The sequence below is a fragment of the Elgaria multicarinata genome, chromosome 7 (genome assembly GCF_023053635.1).
Source record: "Elgaria multicarinata webbii isolate HBS135686 ecotype San Diego chromosome 7, rElgMul1.1.pri, whole genome shotgun sequence".
Taxonomy (NCBI): Eukaryota; Metazoa; Chordata; class Lepidosauria; order Squamata; family Anguidae; genus Elgaria; species Elgaria multicarinata.
In genome coordinates this window covers 3934372-3953387 of record NC_086177.1, presented here as the reverse complement: position 1 = coordinate 3953387, position 19016 = coordinate 3934372, and the positions used below count along the sequence as shown (strand labels likewise).

The window sequence follows — 19016 nt, the reverse complement described above, 5'->3', positions numbered from 1 at the left end:
TTGTGTTGGCACGAAGTGTGAAGTCTAGTACTAGTTTTCCTAGAGTGGTAGACCCTGGAAATGATAATAGGCAGAAAAGCATTGTCAACAGTTGCATTCTCAGCTCAAAAGTAGTAATGTTAACTGTAACTGGTAAGAGTCAGATAAGAGAGAGAGGACGATGCTGTTCTTATTCTTTCTGAAGATAGATGGTGTGCTTCTGCAGTAATGATGAAACTATCAATTCAGCACCTTTTGGACACAGGAACGACTTGCTTTCCCTCTCCTAGTAGGTCTCGCGAATCTATTCAATCTTTCTTTTCCGCATGTTCCACTGATGCTACAAACTGAATGCCTGGGCATGTAAGGACCTTAACAGGGAGAGTATTGCAGGATAGCCTAGGATGCAGAATGTTGGAGAACATTGCATTCCCCACCAGATGGGATATATCAATAGGGTTCCTTCTATCTCACATTAGAAATATGTGTGATAGAATAGATGGATTCGGAATACTCCCAAATGAGGAAGTAGGGGAAAATATTGTAAAAAATTCATTTTCCTTGAAAGACTAGATCTTCTCTATATGAATTACTTGAATCTTAAATGTTTGTGAAAGACATAGTATGAAATATAATTATTGATATGGAGGCATGGATTTTTTATTTTATTTATTACATTTATATCCTGCCTTTTTTCCTCCAAGGAACCCAAGGCTTAATTTTATCCTCACAAAAAGAACCCTGTAAGGTAGGTTGGGCTGAGAGTCTGTGACTGGCCCAAAGTCACCCAATGAGCTTCCATGGCATAGTGTTTATTTATAAGAGAGGCCACCAGTGAGGGAGGAAGCAGCAGCCAGGCACCTCTCCACCATGCCTGGGTCCAGCTCCAGCTGAGAGCCCCCTCCCTCCTGCTACCAACTGTCTCTGCTGAGGCCACCAGTGAGGGAGGAAGCAGCAGCCAGGCACCTCTCCACCGTGCCTGGGTCCAACTCCAGCTGAGAGCCCCCTCCCTCCTGCTGTCAACTATCTCTGCAGAGTCCTCCAATGAGGGAGGAAGCAGCAGCCAGGCACCTCTCCACCGTGCCTGGGTCCAGCTCCAGCTGAAGCTGAGAGCCCCCTCCCTCCTGCTACCAACTGTCTCTGCAGAGGCCACCAGTGAGGGAGGAAGCAGCAGCCAGGCACCTCTCCACCGTGCCTGGGTCCAGCTCCAGCTGAAGCTGAGAGCCCCCTCCCTCCTGCTACCAACTGTCTCTGCAGAGGCCACCAGTGAGGGAGGAAGCAGCAGCCAGGTACCTCTCCACTGTGCCTGGGTCCAGCTCCAGCTGAGAGCCCCCTCCCTCCTGCTGTCAACTGTCTCTGCAGAGGCCTCCAGTGAGGGAGGAAGCAGCAGCCAGGCACCTCTCCACCGTGCCTGGGTCCAGCTCCAGCTGAGAGCCCCCTCCCTCCTGCTGCCAACTGTCTCTGCAGAGGCCACCAGTGAGGGAGGAAGCAGCAGCCAGGCACCTCTCCACCATGCCTGGGTCCAGCTCCAGCTGAGAGCCCCCTCCCTCCTGCCACCAACTGTCTCTGCAGAGGCCTCCAATGAGGGAGGAAGCAGCAGCCAGGCACCTCTCCACCGTGCCTGGGTCCAGCTCCAGCTGAGAGCCCCCTCCCTCCTGCTGTCACCTGTAACTGCTGAACTTTCAACTAAGACTGTAGTGCCTGAATTTCCTTTCCTTTCCCCCCCCCCTCCTCCTCCTCCCTCCCAATCCCCTTTCCTTTTGTGTCATGTATTTTAGATTGTAAGCCTGTGGGCAGGGACTGTCAAGAAATACTTTTGTAAGCCGCCGTGAGAGCCTTTTTTGGCTGAATGGCGGCATAAAAATCCTTAAATAAATAGTGGGGACTAGTATCCAGATTTTCAGACTCGTAGTCCAACACTCTAGCCACAAAACCATGCACGCGCTCTCAACCACACTGGGTTGAGTATTTTGTTTGCAGTTTGATCTGAAGACTAAGTATAGTGTTCTATCATCACTCAAGTGGTATTGAACGGTTCCTTGCTGAGGTATTTGGGCCATGTTATTTAATAACAATTTCTTTTAATAGGATGGGCATGTCGAAGTAGCTCGTCTCTTGCTGGACAGTGGTGCTCAAGTGAACATGCCTGCTGATTCGTTTGAATCTCCGTTGACCCTTGCCGCTTGTGGTGGGCATGTGGAACTAGCAGCTCTGTTGATAGAAAGGGGGGCAAATCTTGAGGAAGTTAATGATGAAGGCTATACTCCATTGATGGAAGCTGCTCGTGAAGGCCATGAGGAGATGGTGGCTCTGTTACTAGCACAAGGTAAGAGAACAGCATACAGCTTTAAGCACATGTTTTTGCTGGTTTTAGTATTAATCTTGTTAATTGTGTTGTGTTGCCGATTTGGGTATCTGTTACATTGGAGATGTTTGCTGTGTTCACACAATCATGTCTTAGCATTATGACAACAAGGCTAACACTCACACGAGGCTTGCATGCTCTCTTCTTCTCTGGCATAGCTGTGTGGAGGAGACCAGAAGCTTCCACTTCAGATGAGTTGTCCAGACTCTTAACTGTGGTCATTCTTAATGATTGTTAGTGAAAATGAGCCAGCTTCATAAGCTAATCATGGTTAAGGTTAACCCTGGCTTGTCCAGGTTCGGGCAACACAACAAGCTGTAATTAATTAAAAACAGAAGCAAAAGCTACCGAATTTTTCATGGGTGCTCTGGGGGTGGGGGAAGCATGCAAGCCCAGTGGGAAACTAGCCTTGCTCTCATTATGGCAAACTACTATTTTGTGTTATGCACAAAATAGCTCAATTACCGTATTTCTTCAATTCTAAGACGCACTTTTTCCCCGTATAAACGTCTCTAAAAACGGGGTGCGTCTTAGAATCGCGGGTGTGTCTTAGGGTTTTTTTTCTGTTGGTGGTACTGAAATTAGTGTGCGTCTTACAATCGATGAAATACGGTATTCGGACTTGCTAAACTATTTAAAATGCTCTATGGATCAAAATAGTCCTGGTTGATCAGAAACACCCTCTCCCCCTCTGGGCAGCCATATTTATTTTAAGCACCCTCTCGTTTTACTGCGCCTTAGCCAGTCAATGCTAAAGAAGTCGTGGCTAGTGACCTTGCCTCCTCTCTGTGCCAGCAGCACTGAGATCTTTAGGCTGCTGTTCTGGGGATAATGGGAATTTATAGCCAGTGCTTAACATCTGGTAGTGCTTCTCAGTTTGGTGTGACAGAGGCATTCAGCAATGAATTAACTACTACCACCTATGAAAGTAATGATCGTGTGGCCAAGATTTTTCTCACTAAGATTGGGGCTGCCAGACTTCTCCCAAGTCCTATTCCTTGCCTTACCCATGACCAAGCTTAGTGACAGGTCTTGGTCACATGATTCCTGCCTTTCTGTGTGGTTAACCCATTGCAGGATGCCTCCATCACACAAAAGCATTAGGAACCATTATTATTATTATTATTATTATTATTATTATTTATTTATATAGCACCATCAATGTACATGGTGCTGTACAGAGTAAAACAGTAAATAGCAAGACTCTGCCGCATAGGCTTACAATCTAATAAAATCATAGTAAAACAATAAGGAGGGGAAGAGAATGCCAACAGGTACAGGGAAGGGTAAGCAGGCACAGGGTAGGGAAAAACTAACAGTAGAAAGTAACAGTAGAAGTCTGCACAACATCAAGTTTTAAAAGCTTTAGGAAAAAGAAAAGTTTTTAGTTGAGCTTTAAAAGCTGTGGTTGAACTTGTAGTTCTCAAATGTTCTGGAAGAGCGTTCCAGGCATAAGGGGCAGCAGACGAAAATGGACGAAGCCGAGCAAGGGAAGTAGAGGCCCTTGGGCAGGCGAGAAACATGGCATCAGAGGAGCGAAGAGCACGAGCGGGGCAATAGTGTGAGATGAGAGAGGAGAGATAGGAAGGAGCAAGACCGTGAAAAGCTTTGAAGGTTAACAGGAGAAGTTTATATTGGATTCTGAAGTGAATTGGAAGCCAATGAAGAGATTTCAGAAGCGGAGTAACATGGTCGGAGCGGCGTGCTAAGAAGATATCTTTGCGGCAGAGTGGTGAACAGAAACCAACGGGCTGATGTGAGAAGAAGGAAGGCCAGAGAGAAGAAGGTTGCAGTAGTCCAACCGTGAAATAACCAGTGCATGAACAAGCGTCTTGGCAGAAGAGACAGACAAAAATGATCGAATCCTGGCAATATTATACAGGAAAAATCGACAAGATTTAGCTACTGCCTCAATATGAGGAATAAAGGAGAGCGAGGAGTCGAAGATAAAGCCAAGGCTACGAGCTTCCTTGACTGGAGTAAGCGTAACATCATTGACAGTAAGAGAGAATGAGAGATGAGGAGAAGGTTTAGGAGGAAAAACAAGCAATTCAGTCTTTGCCATGTTAAGCTTCAAGCGACGATGAAGCAGCCAAGCTGAGATATCTGAAAGACATGCCGAGATACGATCGTGAACATCAGGAGAAAGTTCCGGAGATGACAGATATAGTTGTGTATCATCGGCGTACAGATGATATTGGAGACCATGAGATTGAATAAGCTTGCCCAAGGGCAACATGTATAAGGAAAACAACAACGGGCCAAGCACCGAGCCTTGCGGAACCCCTACTGAAAGGGGAAAGGAGGAAGACGAGCTGCCATTAGTCAACACGCTGAAAGAGCGACCCGCTAGATAGGAGGCAAACCAGTTATAGACAGAGCCACAAAATCCAAGGTCATGAAGGGAATCTAAGAGAAGATCATGATCAACCGTGTCAAAGGCTGCAGTTAGATCAAGGAGAATAAGAACGGAATAATGGCCTTTAGACTTGGCAGTAAGGAGATCATTGGTGATCTTAGTAAGGGCTGTTTCGGTGGAATGCAGAGGACGGAATCCAGATTGAAATGGATCCAAAGCAGAGTTACTAGAAAGAAAGTCAAGACAGCGAGAGTAGACCGCACGCTCCAGGATCTTTGAAACAAACGGCAACAAAGAGACAGGTCGGTAGTTAGACAGAGATAGCCTATCAAGAGTAGGTTTCTTGAGAATGGGAGAGACTGTAGCATGTTTAAAAGCAGAAGGAAATGAACCAGAGGACAGAGAAAGATTAATAATATGTAGCAAGGAAGGGAGGATAGCAGGAATAAGATTAATAAAGACGCGAGAAGGAATCGGATCACGAGAACAAGTGGAAGGCTTCGAAGAGCGCAGTATTGTAGACAGTTCATCCGCAGAGACCGAAGGAAACGCAGAGAAATTTGCAGGAGGAGCTGACAGATGAGGAACAGGAACTGGAAGAGGAGCAGAGCTGGCCAGATCAGAGCGGATAGTTTGGATTTTAGCATTGAAAAAAGAGGCAAAGTTGTTAGCAGACAGAGAGGCGGGGAGAGATGGCGGATTAGGCTTCAGAAGAGAATTGAAGGACGCAAAGAGCCGCTGAGGATGCCTAGCATTTGACTGGATCAGCGTTGAGTAGTACTGCTGTTTGGCCAGTGAGATGGCAGAAGAGAAAGAGGAAAGTACAAATTTGTAATGGACAAAGTCTGCCCGGTCCCTGGTCTTACGCCAAAGGCGTTCAGCTGCCCGGGAACAAGAGCGAAGGTAGCGGAGGGAAGAGGTGAGCCACGGTTGGGGTTGAGAAGGGCGAACTATCCGAGTTGTAGATGGAGCAAGATTATCAAGAGTTGAAGATAAGGAGGAATTAAAGAAGGAGACAGCTGAGTCCAAGGAGACAGCCGAACAGACAGAAGGAAGGGAGGAGGCTAGGGACTGGGAAAAAGCCTCGTAATTGATAGATTGCAAGTCACGACAAGAGCGAGAAGCGGGACGTGAAGGAGGAGGATTATGAGTAATATTGAAAGAAACTAGGTGATGATCTGACAGCGGAAAGTGAGCAGTAGAAAAGTCCAACACAGAGCAATTCCGAGTGAGAACAAGATCCAGACAGTGTCCAAGGGAATGTGTGGGTGCATCAGACCAAAGCTTAAGATCATAAGAGGAAGATAATGAGCGAAATCGTAGAGCTGCAGCATCTTGAGGGTCATCCACATGAATGTTGAAATCACCCAGGATAAGAGTAGGACAGTTGTCAGAGAGGAAAAAGGACAGCCACGAATCAAAATCAGAGATAAATTTTGAGGACGAGCCTGGGGGGCGGTACAGAACTGCAACCCGCAGTCGCAGTGGAGCGAAGAGCCTCACCACATGTACCTCAAAAGAGGAGAAGCAATGTGAAGGTGGAATGGAAAGAGGCTGGAACTGGCACAAACTAGATAATAAAAGACCCACACCACCACCCCGACCCTCTGGGCGACTAGTGTGAGAGAAAGAGAGTCCTCCAAGAGAGAGGGCAGCAGAGATGGCAGTATCATGGGCAGGAAGCCAGGTTTCAGTAAGAGCAAGGAGGTGGAGAGACCTAGAGATAAACAAGTCCTGGATGACAGGGGCCTTAGAAGCAAGAGAGCGACAGTTCCATAAGGAACACGAAAAAGGCAGCTGAGAAGAGGGGAGACACCGGATAGGAACTAAGTTAGGAGAGACGAGATTGGAACGAGCCATAAGGAACAGATATGAGGAGAAAAGAACTGAGAGGAGACAATGAGAAGATCAATGAGAAGACCTGAATCAGAAAGAGGCAGCGACCGGACCGTGGCTGGGGTTTTTCCTCCAGAGTAGAGGATCCGCTTGACCGGCTTCGCCCCACGGCTGAGAGCCACAGGCCGAGAGCCCTTGTGCTCTCGCCCTTCGGCTCGCGCCTCCAGCAAACTGGAGGCCTGAAGTACCTGAAAAGGAGGGGGGAGGAGCAGAAGCTGCAATTCAAACAGAACAATGGCAGTTAGTCAATGTTGCTCAATGGCTTCTCAGAGAGCTAAGTTGCTTTTCCTCTTCAAGTTGCAAACTGCAAACCAATGTTCCTTATGTCCAATTGTAACTGTCCAATGTTCTGTTCTGTTTTGTTTTCAGTTATTCCCACCCTCCTGTTCTGTGTTGCAAGATTCTGCATGCCTTTTCTTGCTTTGCTGTTCATTCCTACCCCTTGTGCCAGAACTTTACATACTTGATGAAAACTGGCAGATGAGCCCCCAAAACAGCACTGCTTCACTGGCTAGCTCACATAGAATCAAAGTAAAGGAAGAATAAAGTATTGCAGAAGACACCTTTGTTTGGTTAAGTGAGTTTAGAATGCATGGCAGTGTCTTCTTTTAGTAATTTGACAAGGCAATTGCCAGATAGATTCAGGATAATAATTTAAGATTAAAAACTTGCTCGGTTGGACCTTCCTTAAAACTTATTTTTAAAGAAGCCAAATGTTTCAGCTACTTAAATGTTTCTGTACTAGATTTTATGATTTTGTGGTAAACTGTATGCACATCCTATTTATTTATTTTATTTATTTATTTATTACATTTTTATACCGCCCAATAGCCGAAGCTCTCTGGGCGGTTCATCCTAGTAGCCAGATAGGGATGCTAGTGATTTTATTAATTTTATAATTATACTTTGTTTCATAGGTGCTAATATAAATGCGCAGACAGAAGAGACACAGGAGACAGCTCTAACTTTAGCATGCTGTGGAGGGTTTTCAGAAGTAGCTGACTTCCTCATTAAGGCAGGAGCCGACATAGAACTCGGTTGTTCTACTCCTTTGATGGAAGCAGCTCAGGAGGGACACTTAGAGCTGGTGAAATACTTACTCGCAGCAGGTATGTTTGTTTGCAGCTGCTACTGAAAGTATTGTAGGAGATTTAACAGCTTGCTTTTTTGTGATGCTCAAACTTTCGACCTCATGGTTCACAGTGGTAACTTTCTTTGTATTTTTTGAAACCGTAAATTTAACCCTTGTAGTGCTGCTGAGCAGTTTGCTGCCAAATTCTGGCAACATACAGGCAATTCAATTTCTTTTTTTAAAAAACACACACACCTTGCAGTGGGGGCACCCAATGGACTGTATGGTGCTGTGCACATTGCAGCCCGGGGGAGGGGGCCAAAATGCCCCCTAGACCTCCCACAATTGTCCAGGAGGTGATAGTAAACATTTAACACATTTAAAGCCAAATCTATAGGGCTAGATCTCAACTTAGTCATACTTAGAGGAGGTCCATTGAAATCCGTGTGATTCAAGTTGGTCACAACTAACTGAACTCCCATTGATTTAATTCAGTCTGCTGTAAGTATGACTAAGCCTTGATCCAACTTATAGTCTTATGCTGTCCCCATTATTTTTAATGGCGATAAAATGATAGGACTAGAGACTGTAGGCAAAGCAGAGCATTTTTTATCATGAAATTTCAGCAAAACAAAAAAGAGGAAAAGGAAAAAAATATAGCTATATAAATTTGAATATATCAATTTCAATGTATGCATATGAAGTGTGTGTGAATGAAAATACGTCTTTCTAAGAATTATAAATAAATTTCAGCAAAAACAGCCATTATGTTTATACCTATTACCACTTTTCAAACAAAATGCTATTGAAGCATCTGCAAACATGTATTTAAAGTCATAATCGGGTGTAAAAGTCTTGGTAATATGAAAATAAGTATTTGGACTTGATCAAATTCGGTATTGGCAATTGCTCTATCAGGGTTAGGTATTATAATAGAATAGGCTTTCCAAACCTGATGTCCTCCAGATATGCTTGCTGGGGGTGATGGGAGTTGTAATTCAACACATCTGGAGGGTGCCAGGTTGGGAAAGGCTGTAATAGAATAATCTTTTATCTCATCAACTGGAATTACAAAAAATACTGGAACCATTGGAATTGAGTATTTAGTATTCGAAGTGCTTGTTTGGTTAATCTTCACAACAATTCTGTGGGAGAGTTCTATTTCCATCATACAGAATGGGAACTGGGGTTATCTGTCCAATATTCTGTTGTCCAAATTCCAAAGATCTTTTGATTCACCCCATTTTTCCAAGTATATTCTGTGTCTGTATTTCTTGAACAGTAGTCGCTGGCAAGACTTCTCAAAATGAGGGAAGTTGCAATACCAGTTTGATATGCAGTGGGTTGAACTGCTCAGAACCTAAAATTATTATTTGTGACCTGACCAGTGATGTTTTTTAAAATGGGGCTTCCAATTCAGGTATCCTCGATTAATCTGGCTTAATCCGGATTAATCATACTGCCACCTGGCAAATGAAATGTTTTGCAAGTAGTGTGGGTGTGTGTATTGATTTGTATATTTCTAGATGCATTATTTGCACAATCTAATTCAACACTCTTCAACAGGAGCTAATGTCCATGCTACAACTGCAACAGGAGACACTGCCTTGACCTATGCCTGTGAAAATGGACACACTGATGTTGCAGATGTTCTTCTTCAAGCTGGTGCAGATTTAGTAAGACTTTAATATATCTTTACTATATCTTTTAAAATATTGCTATGCAATTGAGAGATCTGTAAACGTATAAGAAATGTGTTGGGGAACTTAAGAAAACTAGATAGAGAGCAAATTATATAGTAATCTAGAAGAATAAAGATATCAGCAGTGCAAATCTAGATTTAATAACTTAGATCTTCCATTTATAGACATCATTTGCACCACAATTTCTCAGCACTTAGTGATTTCACCACCTTGAAAGCATGCCGTTTTTAAAACTTGGATTTCCTTCCTCCCTGCAATACATGTTGATTAAGCACTTCTGTTAGTTTGTCATCTAGTTGTGTTGATTACTGTTGTTGATTTAGCAGGAAGTACCAGCAGATAATGTTATAGCATTTCTTTTGTACACAACTTGCACAGTAATATCAAAACCACTTTATCTTTATGTGTTTGCTAAAGCATTGCCCTGTCCCACCTCTGGTCCACTTGCCTGACAAAACCCTCTTCCTTGAGGCCATTACAAGATTATGCTGAGCTCTCTGGCTCTTTTGGGTCCAACCGGCCATTAGAGTTCTACGTGCACAGCTGGATAAGGCTTCCAGTTTCTCTCTGGATTGAATAATGTTGTGCACATCCTTGCATGGGACTGACTCCTCTGTTTAGAAAGCCTCATCTTGAGAAGGAGGCTTTCTGCAATAGCATCACCAGTGGCAGCTGCTACTGCTGCACTTGGGTTAGGTTTGGTCTCAGTGGAAAAGCAGCAGATGTGTCTTAAGTCGTGCTGGCACCAGCGAGTCCTGTGTTCCTTGTTCTGATAGTGGAACATCAGATCAACTGTGAGTCTGTTTACTTTTCCTCCAATACACATTACACTTCATAATGTTTCTAAAACAGGAACATGAATCTGAAGGTGGAAGGACACCGCTAATGAAGGCTGCAAGAGCGGGTCATCTATGCACCGTACAATTTCTTATTAGCAAAGGTTAGTAGTTGTAACATCAGTTGAAGGATTGCTAAACTAATTTACTTATTTATTTATTTATTTATTAAATTTATATACTGCCCCATAGCTGAAGCACTCTGGGAGGTTTACAAAAATGGCTGTTAGAGATATTTTGCATAAAGAATGCATTGCTTTATAGCAAATATTACATTCATCAGTAAGGTTCTGTACTTGGTGTATGTTTTGGATGAGTTTACTTTGCCATTTGGTAAGACTATTATTATTATTATTATTATTATTATTATTATTATTATTGTTATTATTATTATTATTTATATATATAGCACCATCAGTGTACATGGTGCTGTACAGAGTAAAACAGTAAATAGCAAGACCCTGCCGCATAGGCTTACAATCTAATAAAATCATAGTAAAACAATAAGGAGGGGAAGAGAATGCAAACAGGTACAGGGTAGGGTAAGCAGGCACAGGCACTAATAATTTGTTATATATTGCCATTTTCTAGTGAGCTCATAGTGCTTGCATATACATTTTCTCAGTAATCTTCTAATACAAGGGTGGGAAACTTTTAGTCCTCCAGAAGTTGTTGGACTGCAACTTCCATCAGCCTAGATAGTATAGCTAGTGGTGGGAGACTATGAGAATTGCAGTCCAACAATATTTGAAGGACTAAAAATCGCTCACCCATGCTCTGATAGCTCTGCAAGGCTATCATATTTTACAAATAGAGTGAGTCTCAAAGAGAGTTGATTCCATAAAGTGATATATTTGTGATTGAGCATATATTAGTACAGGGGACTTCACCTTTATGTTCTTTACCACTAAGCTACAACAGCTTCAATTTAATAAAAATTGCTAATGAAAATTTGTTTTACCAACCTGTTCTGATAAGTAAAGTTGAGATTTTAAATATTTCATTATTTATTTATTTATTGCATTTCTATACCACCCAATAGCCGAAGCTCTCTGGGCGGTTCACAAAATTTTTACAATTAAGATATTTAATTTCAATCCCGAAATACTAACTAGGTTGGATCCAGAGAAAAGCATGCATAATGGGGCTGGCAGATGTGACTTCTTGGCCTTCTCCTCCTCCTGCAGCCCTGCAAAAAGGCTCCTTCGTCCAAGGTTGGAGGAACCTGCTGAATGGGTTGGGCTGTGGTGCCGGAGGCCAGAAGGGAAATCCCTGAAAATCAGGCAGAAGCACCTTCTGGGAGCAGACAACCTGTTACGCATGCCTTTCCCCTGGATTCAATCCACTGACTCTAAAACTAATAATAATAAGCCTGCTTTCACTATAAAATATTATTTAAAAATGGTAAGAATAAGTGATACTCCCTCAAATTGTTTAGATCTCAAATTATTATGCATTTTTAAATAAAAGGATTTGGAATCTGGATGCTAACTAAAGATTTCTCTGCACTAATTTTGTTTCATGGAATTTCCCTTAATGATATGTTTTTGCACTAGGTGCCAATGTTAACCGGGCTACAGCTAATAATGACCACACAGTCGTGTCACTGGCATGTGCTGGGGGCCATCTTGCTGTTGTTGAGCTGCTACTAGCTCATGGTGCAGACCCCACTCATCGTCTTAAGGTACTCCCAAGTAATTCAGTTGTATTATACTCTTTAAGAAATTGGTTTCTGCTATCCACAGACTACAAGTCATTTTATGTATTTTCCAGGATGGCTCAACTATGCTCATTGAAGCTGCAAAAGGTGGTCACACAAATGTTGTTTCCTATTTATTGGATTACCCAAACAACGTTTTGTCAGTTCCAACTACAGACATGTCCCAACTCACACCACCATCTCAGGATCAGTCTCAGGTAAGCTGTAAAACTTTTAGCTATAGCATTGTGTCTGTTAAACGTCTAAATTGAGAAAATATTTGCTGCTTTAAAATACATCTACAGCTCCTTCTGCCTCCTCCTTCTGCAGGGAAGAGCCTGAAGCTTCAACTATTAACAAGTGCAAGGGTCCAGAGCTGCCATAATACCCCTATGGATTGACTATTAAAATTGTATCATTGTGTGCATTTTAATTATAAATTGCTTTGGGAGCCAATATAGGCTGAAAAGAAGGATATGGAGTGAGAACAGAAAACACTGAATGAAAACTTTTTAGCCGCTGAGACCAGCTGAATACTTTGATGCTGTAGCTCAGGGTTTCTTGAAAACTATGTCCCACTATATTAGCTTCTATTAGTGCTGGTATTGCAGTTCTGACTGTGATTATAGCTGCTCAGTCTTCAGACCAAGAATATCTGAAGCTGTGGACCAAATTAACTTATTTAGAACTTGCATGTGATGGGTATGGTATAGCCAAAGTTAAACTTCAAAGGTCCATAGATCTCAGTGAAAGCTGAATACATTATCTGCTTTGGAATCAATGAACTTTAAAATCCTTTGGCTAGGTCTTGCCTCCAGCGTATCTAGGATTGTGGTGCCCAGTATTCCTTCCCCTAAAAATAGTGGCTTGCCTGTTCCGGAAGGGGTTGCACTCCCTCTGAAAGATCAGGCTCGTAGTTTGGGGGCACTCTTAGATCCATTTCTGTCACTGGAGACTCAAGTGGCCACAGTGGCTCGGCGTGCCTTTTACCAGCTTCGGCTGGTTCGCCAGCTACAGCCTCTCCTGGAGAGGGATAGCTTGACCACAGTGGTATAGGCATTAGTAACCTCAAGACTGGATTACTGCAATGCGCTCTGTGTGAGGCTGCCCTGAAAGCTGCTCCAGAAGTTGGAGGTAGTACAGAATGCTGCAGCTCAGCATTGCCCAGAGCTGCCCCTTTCCAGCATGTATCTCCTTTGCTGAGGGAACTGCACTGGCTGCCTATTTGCTACCGGGCCAGGTTTAAGGTTCTTGTACTAGTGTACAAAGCCCTAAGTAACTTGGGACCACTTGTCAACCTGCCGGATCACTGGGGTCATCCAAGGGCATGCTCCTGGTGGTTCCACATAGACCTATAGTCCGATTGGAATCCACCAGGGGAAGAGCCTTCAGTGTTGTGGCCCCATCCTATGGAATTCCGTGCCTCTGGCGGCAACTCTGTATTCCTTCCAGCACCTCCTGAAAATGCTGTTGTTCCAGGAAGCCTTCCCTTAATGACCAGCTGCGGTTTATTTTGCACTCTGTTTCTTTTAAAAACATATTTTTAATGTGTTTTTATTCTGGTTTTATTCTTATTTTATTTTTTCACAGCTATGAAATTCTGAATGGGGAGCGGTATATAAATATTGTAAATAAATAAAAGGCCATCAGTGGAAGTATTGATGCTATTTTTTTAATCTTTTCACAAGAGCCAGTTAAATACTTTTTACCGTGCACTACTACAGTGCATTAGGGGGTTGTGTTACAGTATAAGAAACAGTGAGTAAGAAGAACATAGGCAGTATATGAACTCTAGTTGGCCCTCGAAGGTGCAAGAGCTTGCACAAACAGAGGAACTTCTAGGTTTGGGGTGACTTTTCCTATACAATACTCTTCTGCTAATTGGAAACAGCCCTGGTAGGCAGGTGCTTTTGGATCCAACCATTGAATAATGATATGTTGTAAGTGTGGGGGTTTCTTAAAATGTTTGACTCGATTTTTTAAGGACATTCCATCTCATTCTAAAAGCTAGGAAAGATTTGTTTCAGGGGTGGGACCTTGTGGATATGCAGATGTTGTTGGATTCCTGTCAGCCTGCATGGCTGGTAGTCAGGAAAAATGGGAGTTGAAGTCTAATAACATCTGGAGGTCCACAGATTCCCCACTGCTGAAATAATCTTGGCTAAATATTTGCTAAGATTAATTTATGGATTGCCCTTTAAAGCCACTGACATTAGTTTTTTCTCTGAGTTGATTTTGCAGGTTCCACGTGTACCAATGCATGCGCTTGCCATGGTTGTACCTCCCCAGGAACCTGACAGAGCTCCTCAAGAGAACTCTCCTGCACTTTTGAACCTACCTAAAGGTTAGTATATGGTCGTTTTAAAATTATATAGCATGTTAGCATTGTGAATTACTTGTGCGTTTAGGGCATGGGAACTATTTGGGATTTGATACTACATGATGCAGGTCGGTCAGTCTTAAGCCATTATAGTAAAATGTTGTGAAAACACATGAGCAGGGATTAAAAGAGCTGTTTTAATCTCTATGCCTGGAAATGGATTAGCCAATGATAGCCAGCTCTAATGCCCACTCCATATTTATTGTGCCATATCACCAACTGTTTTTGAAAGTCCCTTCAATTTCAGAACTCTCTGCCATGTTGTATGGGAGCTGCTGCTGACAAAAGCAAGCTTATTTCCATTACCTTTGGAATATATTTGATGATAAGTATTTCTGAACTTGTAGTGAAAATTGCAGGAGCAGAGATCCATATTCAACAGTAGTAAAAAATGGATGTGAAGTATAGATTTAAAGAGCCAAGTACCTGTAGTACTTGCTCTTTAAATTGCTCTTAAAGAGCAATACCTGTAGTATCCATGCACACATTTCCATAGTAGATTTTATTATTGATATAAATCAGGGCAAGTAATAAACGTTGGGCATTTTGCCAAAGTAGAAGTATGAAGACAATCTCATTGTACTTGTTACAAAAACAATGGCTTGTTGCTATGTCTCAGGCCTGCAAAACCAATGATCTCCCATGCCAAACATAATTTCTGTCCAGCGACAACTGCTTCAATTATTTCCTTTTTTTTCTGCCCAAGGCAGGCAGTTAGACCAGAAGGTTAATTGAGCCCTACTTAAGCCACCGTACATGGTTGGTGGGCTGCATTCCTTGAATGTGCAGGCTCGATCTAGTCTAGCCTTCACCCAACCAGGTGCCCTCCAGTTGTGCTGGGCTACAACTCCCATCATTTTCAGCAAGAATTCACAATGTTGTATAAAGAACTTGTTCTAAGACCTATGAATGTAATTAATCAAAGCTATGCAGTTACCACTAAATAAAGTGCAAATGAACCTGGCTGTACTGAAAACTGATAAGACATGCAAAATCAATTTTCACAAAGACTCTGTCCCTCTCAGAGGGCTTAAGAGTAGATAGTATATATATATTAGTCTAGTTTAATAGAGTGGTTTTCCTAAATGCGCATAGTGCATTACACACTCCCCCCAGTAAACTTAAGGTAGGCCAGTATTATCAAACCTGTGTATTCTGAATTTTGCAACCAGACAATTCAAATTCTTTTAGTGGCAAAGCTGGATTATGTTATTTGTACAAACTATGCAAAGTGAGCATATTTCAATAATTCACCTTTTTAAACCTAATTATTTTGCATGATTTATTCTTTTTTTTTTTTGCTAATATGAGGAGGGACAAGAAAGTGACGGCCTGCTTCTGGCTTCAGAGATTTCTAAGCATTTATTTTTAGCCATGAGGACTAGATTTTTTTTCATTTTTTAAAAAATGAAAACAGGCTCTCATAGCTAAAAGGTGCACCTACCATGTTCTGCATTTTCCTATGCTCCTGCAGAATTGCATCATACCCACATTGTCTGAACATTATTCCCAAATTGGAGATATAAGATGATAGAGACTGAAGGTTGATATTGAGGAGAGAAGTGGTATGAGATGTGAGCTGAGGTGAGATTTGAACCAGGGATTTCCTGGTTCAGTTAATTCTCAACAGCTGTGCTGATAAATTAGAAACCTTCATTTCCTTTTGTGCTGTACAAGTGGCCAGTGTATTCACTCACTTCTCAGTTGCCTACAGTACAGATAGAGCTCCAATTTAAGAAGAGAAGGATTCCAGTTCTGCTTTTTTCTGGTCGTAGCGTTCTCAATTAAAACTCCTGGTAGACAAAATTCCATTGCAGAATGGGTAAAATTCATGAAGCTGTTCTTATGTATCAGGGTGGTTCAGTTATCTACAAACTCATGTGTCATGACAGAGAAGTTCACAGTTCTTTATTGAAACAAAGTTTTTGCCCCCTAAGACTAGCATTTATCTTTTGAGACTTTTATTTGATAGGGTTATATTCTGTATTTTAAAAAATGCTCCCAAGGTGGCTAACAGTCCATAAAAATCATAATCCCCAAAACATAAAGCATGATAAAATAAATCCAATTTAACATTAAAAAGTAATGCAAAAGCCAGATGTTATGAAAGATCTCAAAACTAGTAAGCAATACTCATTCTTCATACTCCACAAAAGCTCTCTAGAATAGGAATGCATTGATTTGTATCCTGAAACAGGAAAGAGTCTGCACCCTGGTAGGAAGTTCCATACTTTCGGGGCCACCACCAAAAAGCATTCTGTCCCTGGTTTCCATTGACCTTGTCTGACAAGCAGAGCACAGCATGCTGTCATGGGGCAGCTAACTCAGTGTTTTATTCTGCTAAAATATCCATGTTGTGCAAATATATTTGTATCTGTCAGGACCTTAACACATAAAACATAATGGAAAACACTTAGAACCAAGTGAGGGCAGACCACACATTGTCAGGTCTGGAAAGCAAGTATTTCCCACACCACCATAAAAACTATATGTATTTGTGGAAAATGTTACTGTCATGGGCATTTGGAGGTAAAAATCAGGGACCAACTTGGGTATGCTGAAACAAAAAATGTAGGATCCCAAGCTGAATTTCGAGTTTTGACTTTCTACTTCAAGGCGGGGTGGGGGTTGGGGGAGCAGATAAAACCTGTGATTTTAATTCACATTTTCCATACATGTCTGAAAGGATTTGCTTCAAACTTGTTAAATTAGTGGTTATTTGATTACCTACATTTTTGTGAAAATAATCTTTGGTTTTAGTTCAAAAATCAAGGACTTTGTTGTTCATTTTATAGTCCCTTGAATAGCCCCCAAGATAGTGTTGGGCCAGACATCACATTCTAAATACTTGAGTGGCTCAAAACTAGTGCAATATATAAACAAAACTAATATCTAATATTAGCAGATGTCTAAAAACGAATCCAGAGATCAGGCTAGCAGTAGAAATGATGCTTTTCTAGATGGAATCTCTCATAGATTGCAAAAGATATTGGCCCAGTTAATAAGCATATGTATTTTCTGCCAAAGTGTGCATCCTAAGACGCACGTAAGCTCAATTTTGACTAAACGTCAATGATAGATATTGTGGGCTGCACATGTTGACTACATGGTTAGTGTTTGTTTTGCTGGAGTGCTTAACTCATTAGCAGCTGAAGCTAAATATCACTTAAGATGGCTAAGGAGGTTTGTCAGATCTACTACTGAGGCAAATCAGGAATTGGAAGACATAGGCTTTCCTATAGGGTGAGTTTGTAATGTATTGTGTTTGAGAGAAATCAGGAATTCCAGATGAATGATGACTGGGAGTGCTATGTAATGCTGGCTAAGTCTTCTACTATCATTCTGAACTCCTACTGCAGTAGAAGGACAACATTCAAGGAAAAAATTCAATTTCAGCTGGGCAGCGTTTTCCATTTCTTTCGACCTTGTACAAAATGCCCCTCAGAGAGCAACATGGCTGATTTAAGGAAAAGATTATCATATAGATTTGATACATCCGGCACTTGAAACCCAGGAGATTGATATGCACCATTACAGGAGAACAAATTTGTCTTTAATGTACATAGATCTAAAGATCTGTAATGAAATCATGACACCAGGTCATACAGGATTAATTGTAAGTGAAGAAGATCAAGTAAATTGCATACCAGATAGCTAGCTCTACTTGAGACTTCTATACGGTGACTAGGCTGTTCTGGAGGATGATACTAAAGCTGAAGAAGACAACGTTTGGTGTTAAGTATATTGCACAGGATCTTGCCTGTGGAATTGCCAGAGGGAAGAAATTGATATCGAAGTACATTGGACTGATTTAAACTTTAGACTAAACCACACAATGAAAGAATATGTTCTGCTTATTCCACAAGACAGCCCACTGTCTCAGGTCTGAACAGGTGTTCCAAATGGCATAATTTCATGGCTTTGAGTGAATGAGAAGGCTGATCTTGCAAGATTTTTGTCTGAGGAATTGCTTTTCAGTACATCAGGACATAAGGAAATCGTTGTTTCTGACAGACTTTTGGATACTGAAGAAGGTCATCAAGTAAGACAAAGTGATATAACTTTTTTCAAGCCACTACGTGAAGCAGACAAAGTTGGTGTTGTTTCATGCAGATATTTACATTTGTGAGACACTCTGATCTTCTTCTGTTGTTGTTGCCTCATTTCATCATGAAAGCATCCAAATTACAATGTTGATGTCACAGAAAAGGCGTTGCATATTCATAGATGAAGTAATCAAGTTACCAAAAGATTCAGCCACCTGCATTGCTATCCTGCATCCCGTTCCCACCACTGCTGCTGGCCCATTACTCCACCCTTTCCTGGTATGTCAACAGCTCCCTGATCTCAGTGATCTGTAAAGTCTGGCTTGATCCTTATGATTAGGGCTTGGAAATGGGAGGTCTTGTGCTGCCAGAAGTTGTGGGCTTCTGCTCAGACACAGAATCACTGCAAGTCCTAAAAATGATCTTGGAAGGTTTGGAACTAGGGGTGAGATTAGATAGGGTGCATCAGCTTCTCTGAATCTATGGCTGCCTCAAGTGGAGCAACTTCCAAGGTGGTGGCATGGGATTTGCTGGTATCTGCTGACTCTCCTTGAACCCCATAGAGATTAGGGCCAGCAATAATCAACCTCTTCCTCTGATGTTCTCGTTCTATTTTGGTCTAGTCTTTACAGGTGGGGCATAATAGCCTTTTGTGCATTCACTACATATGACATCATATCC

The 19016-nt window shown here is 42.0% G+C and overlaps 1 protein-coding gene across 7 annotated transcripts in view; it reads left to right on the top strand.

Moving 5' to 3' along the window:
* ANKHD1 (ankyrin repeat and KH domain containing 1) overlaps window positions 1-19016 on the top strand; it is a 121320-nt gene that overhangs the window by 34145 nt on the left and 68159 nt on the right. For all 7 annotated transcript variants that reach the window (XM_063130128.1, XM_063130127.1, XM_063130129.1 and 4 more), the window contains exons 8-14: window positions 2068-2305; window positions 7517-7708; window positions 9238-9347; window positions 10227-10314; window positions 11767-11894; window positions 11984-12127; window positions 14151-14253. In XM_063130128.1, coding sequence (XP_062986198.1) covers window positions 2068-2305; window positions 7517-7708; window positions 9238-9347; window positions 10227-10314; window positions 11767-11894; window positions 11984-12127; window positions 14151-14253 — 1003 coding nt within the window. The remainder of the gene's footprint in view (window positions 1-2067; window positions 2306-7516; window positions 7709-9237; window positions 9348-10226; window positions 10315-11766; window positions 11895-11983; window positions 12128-14150; window positions 14254-19016) is intronic.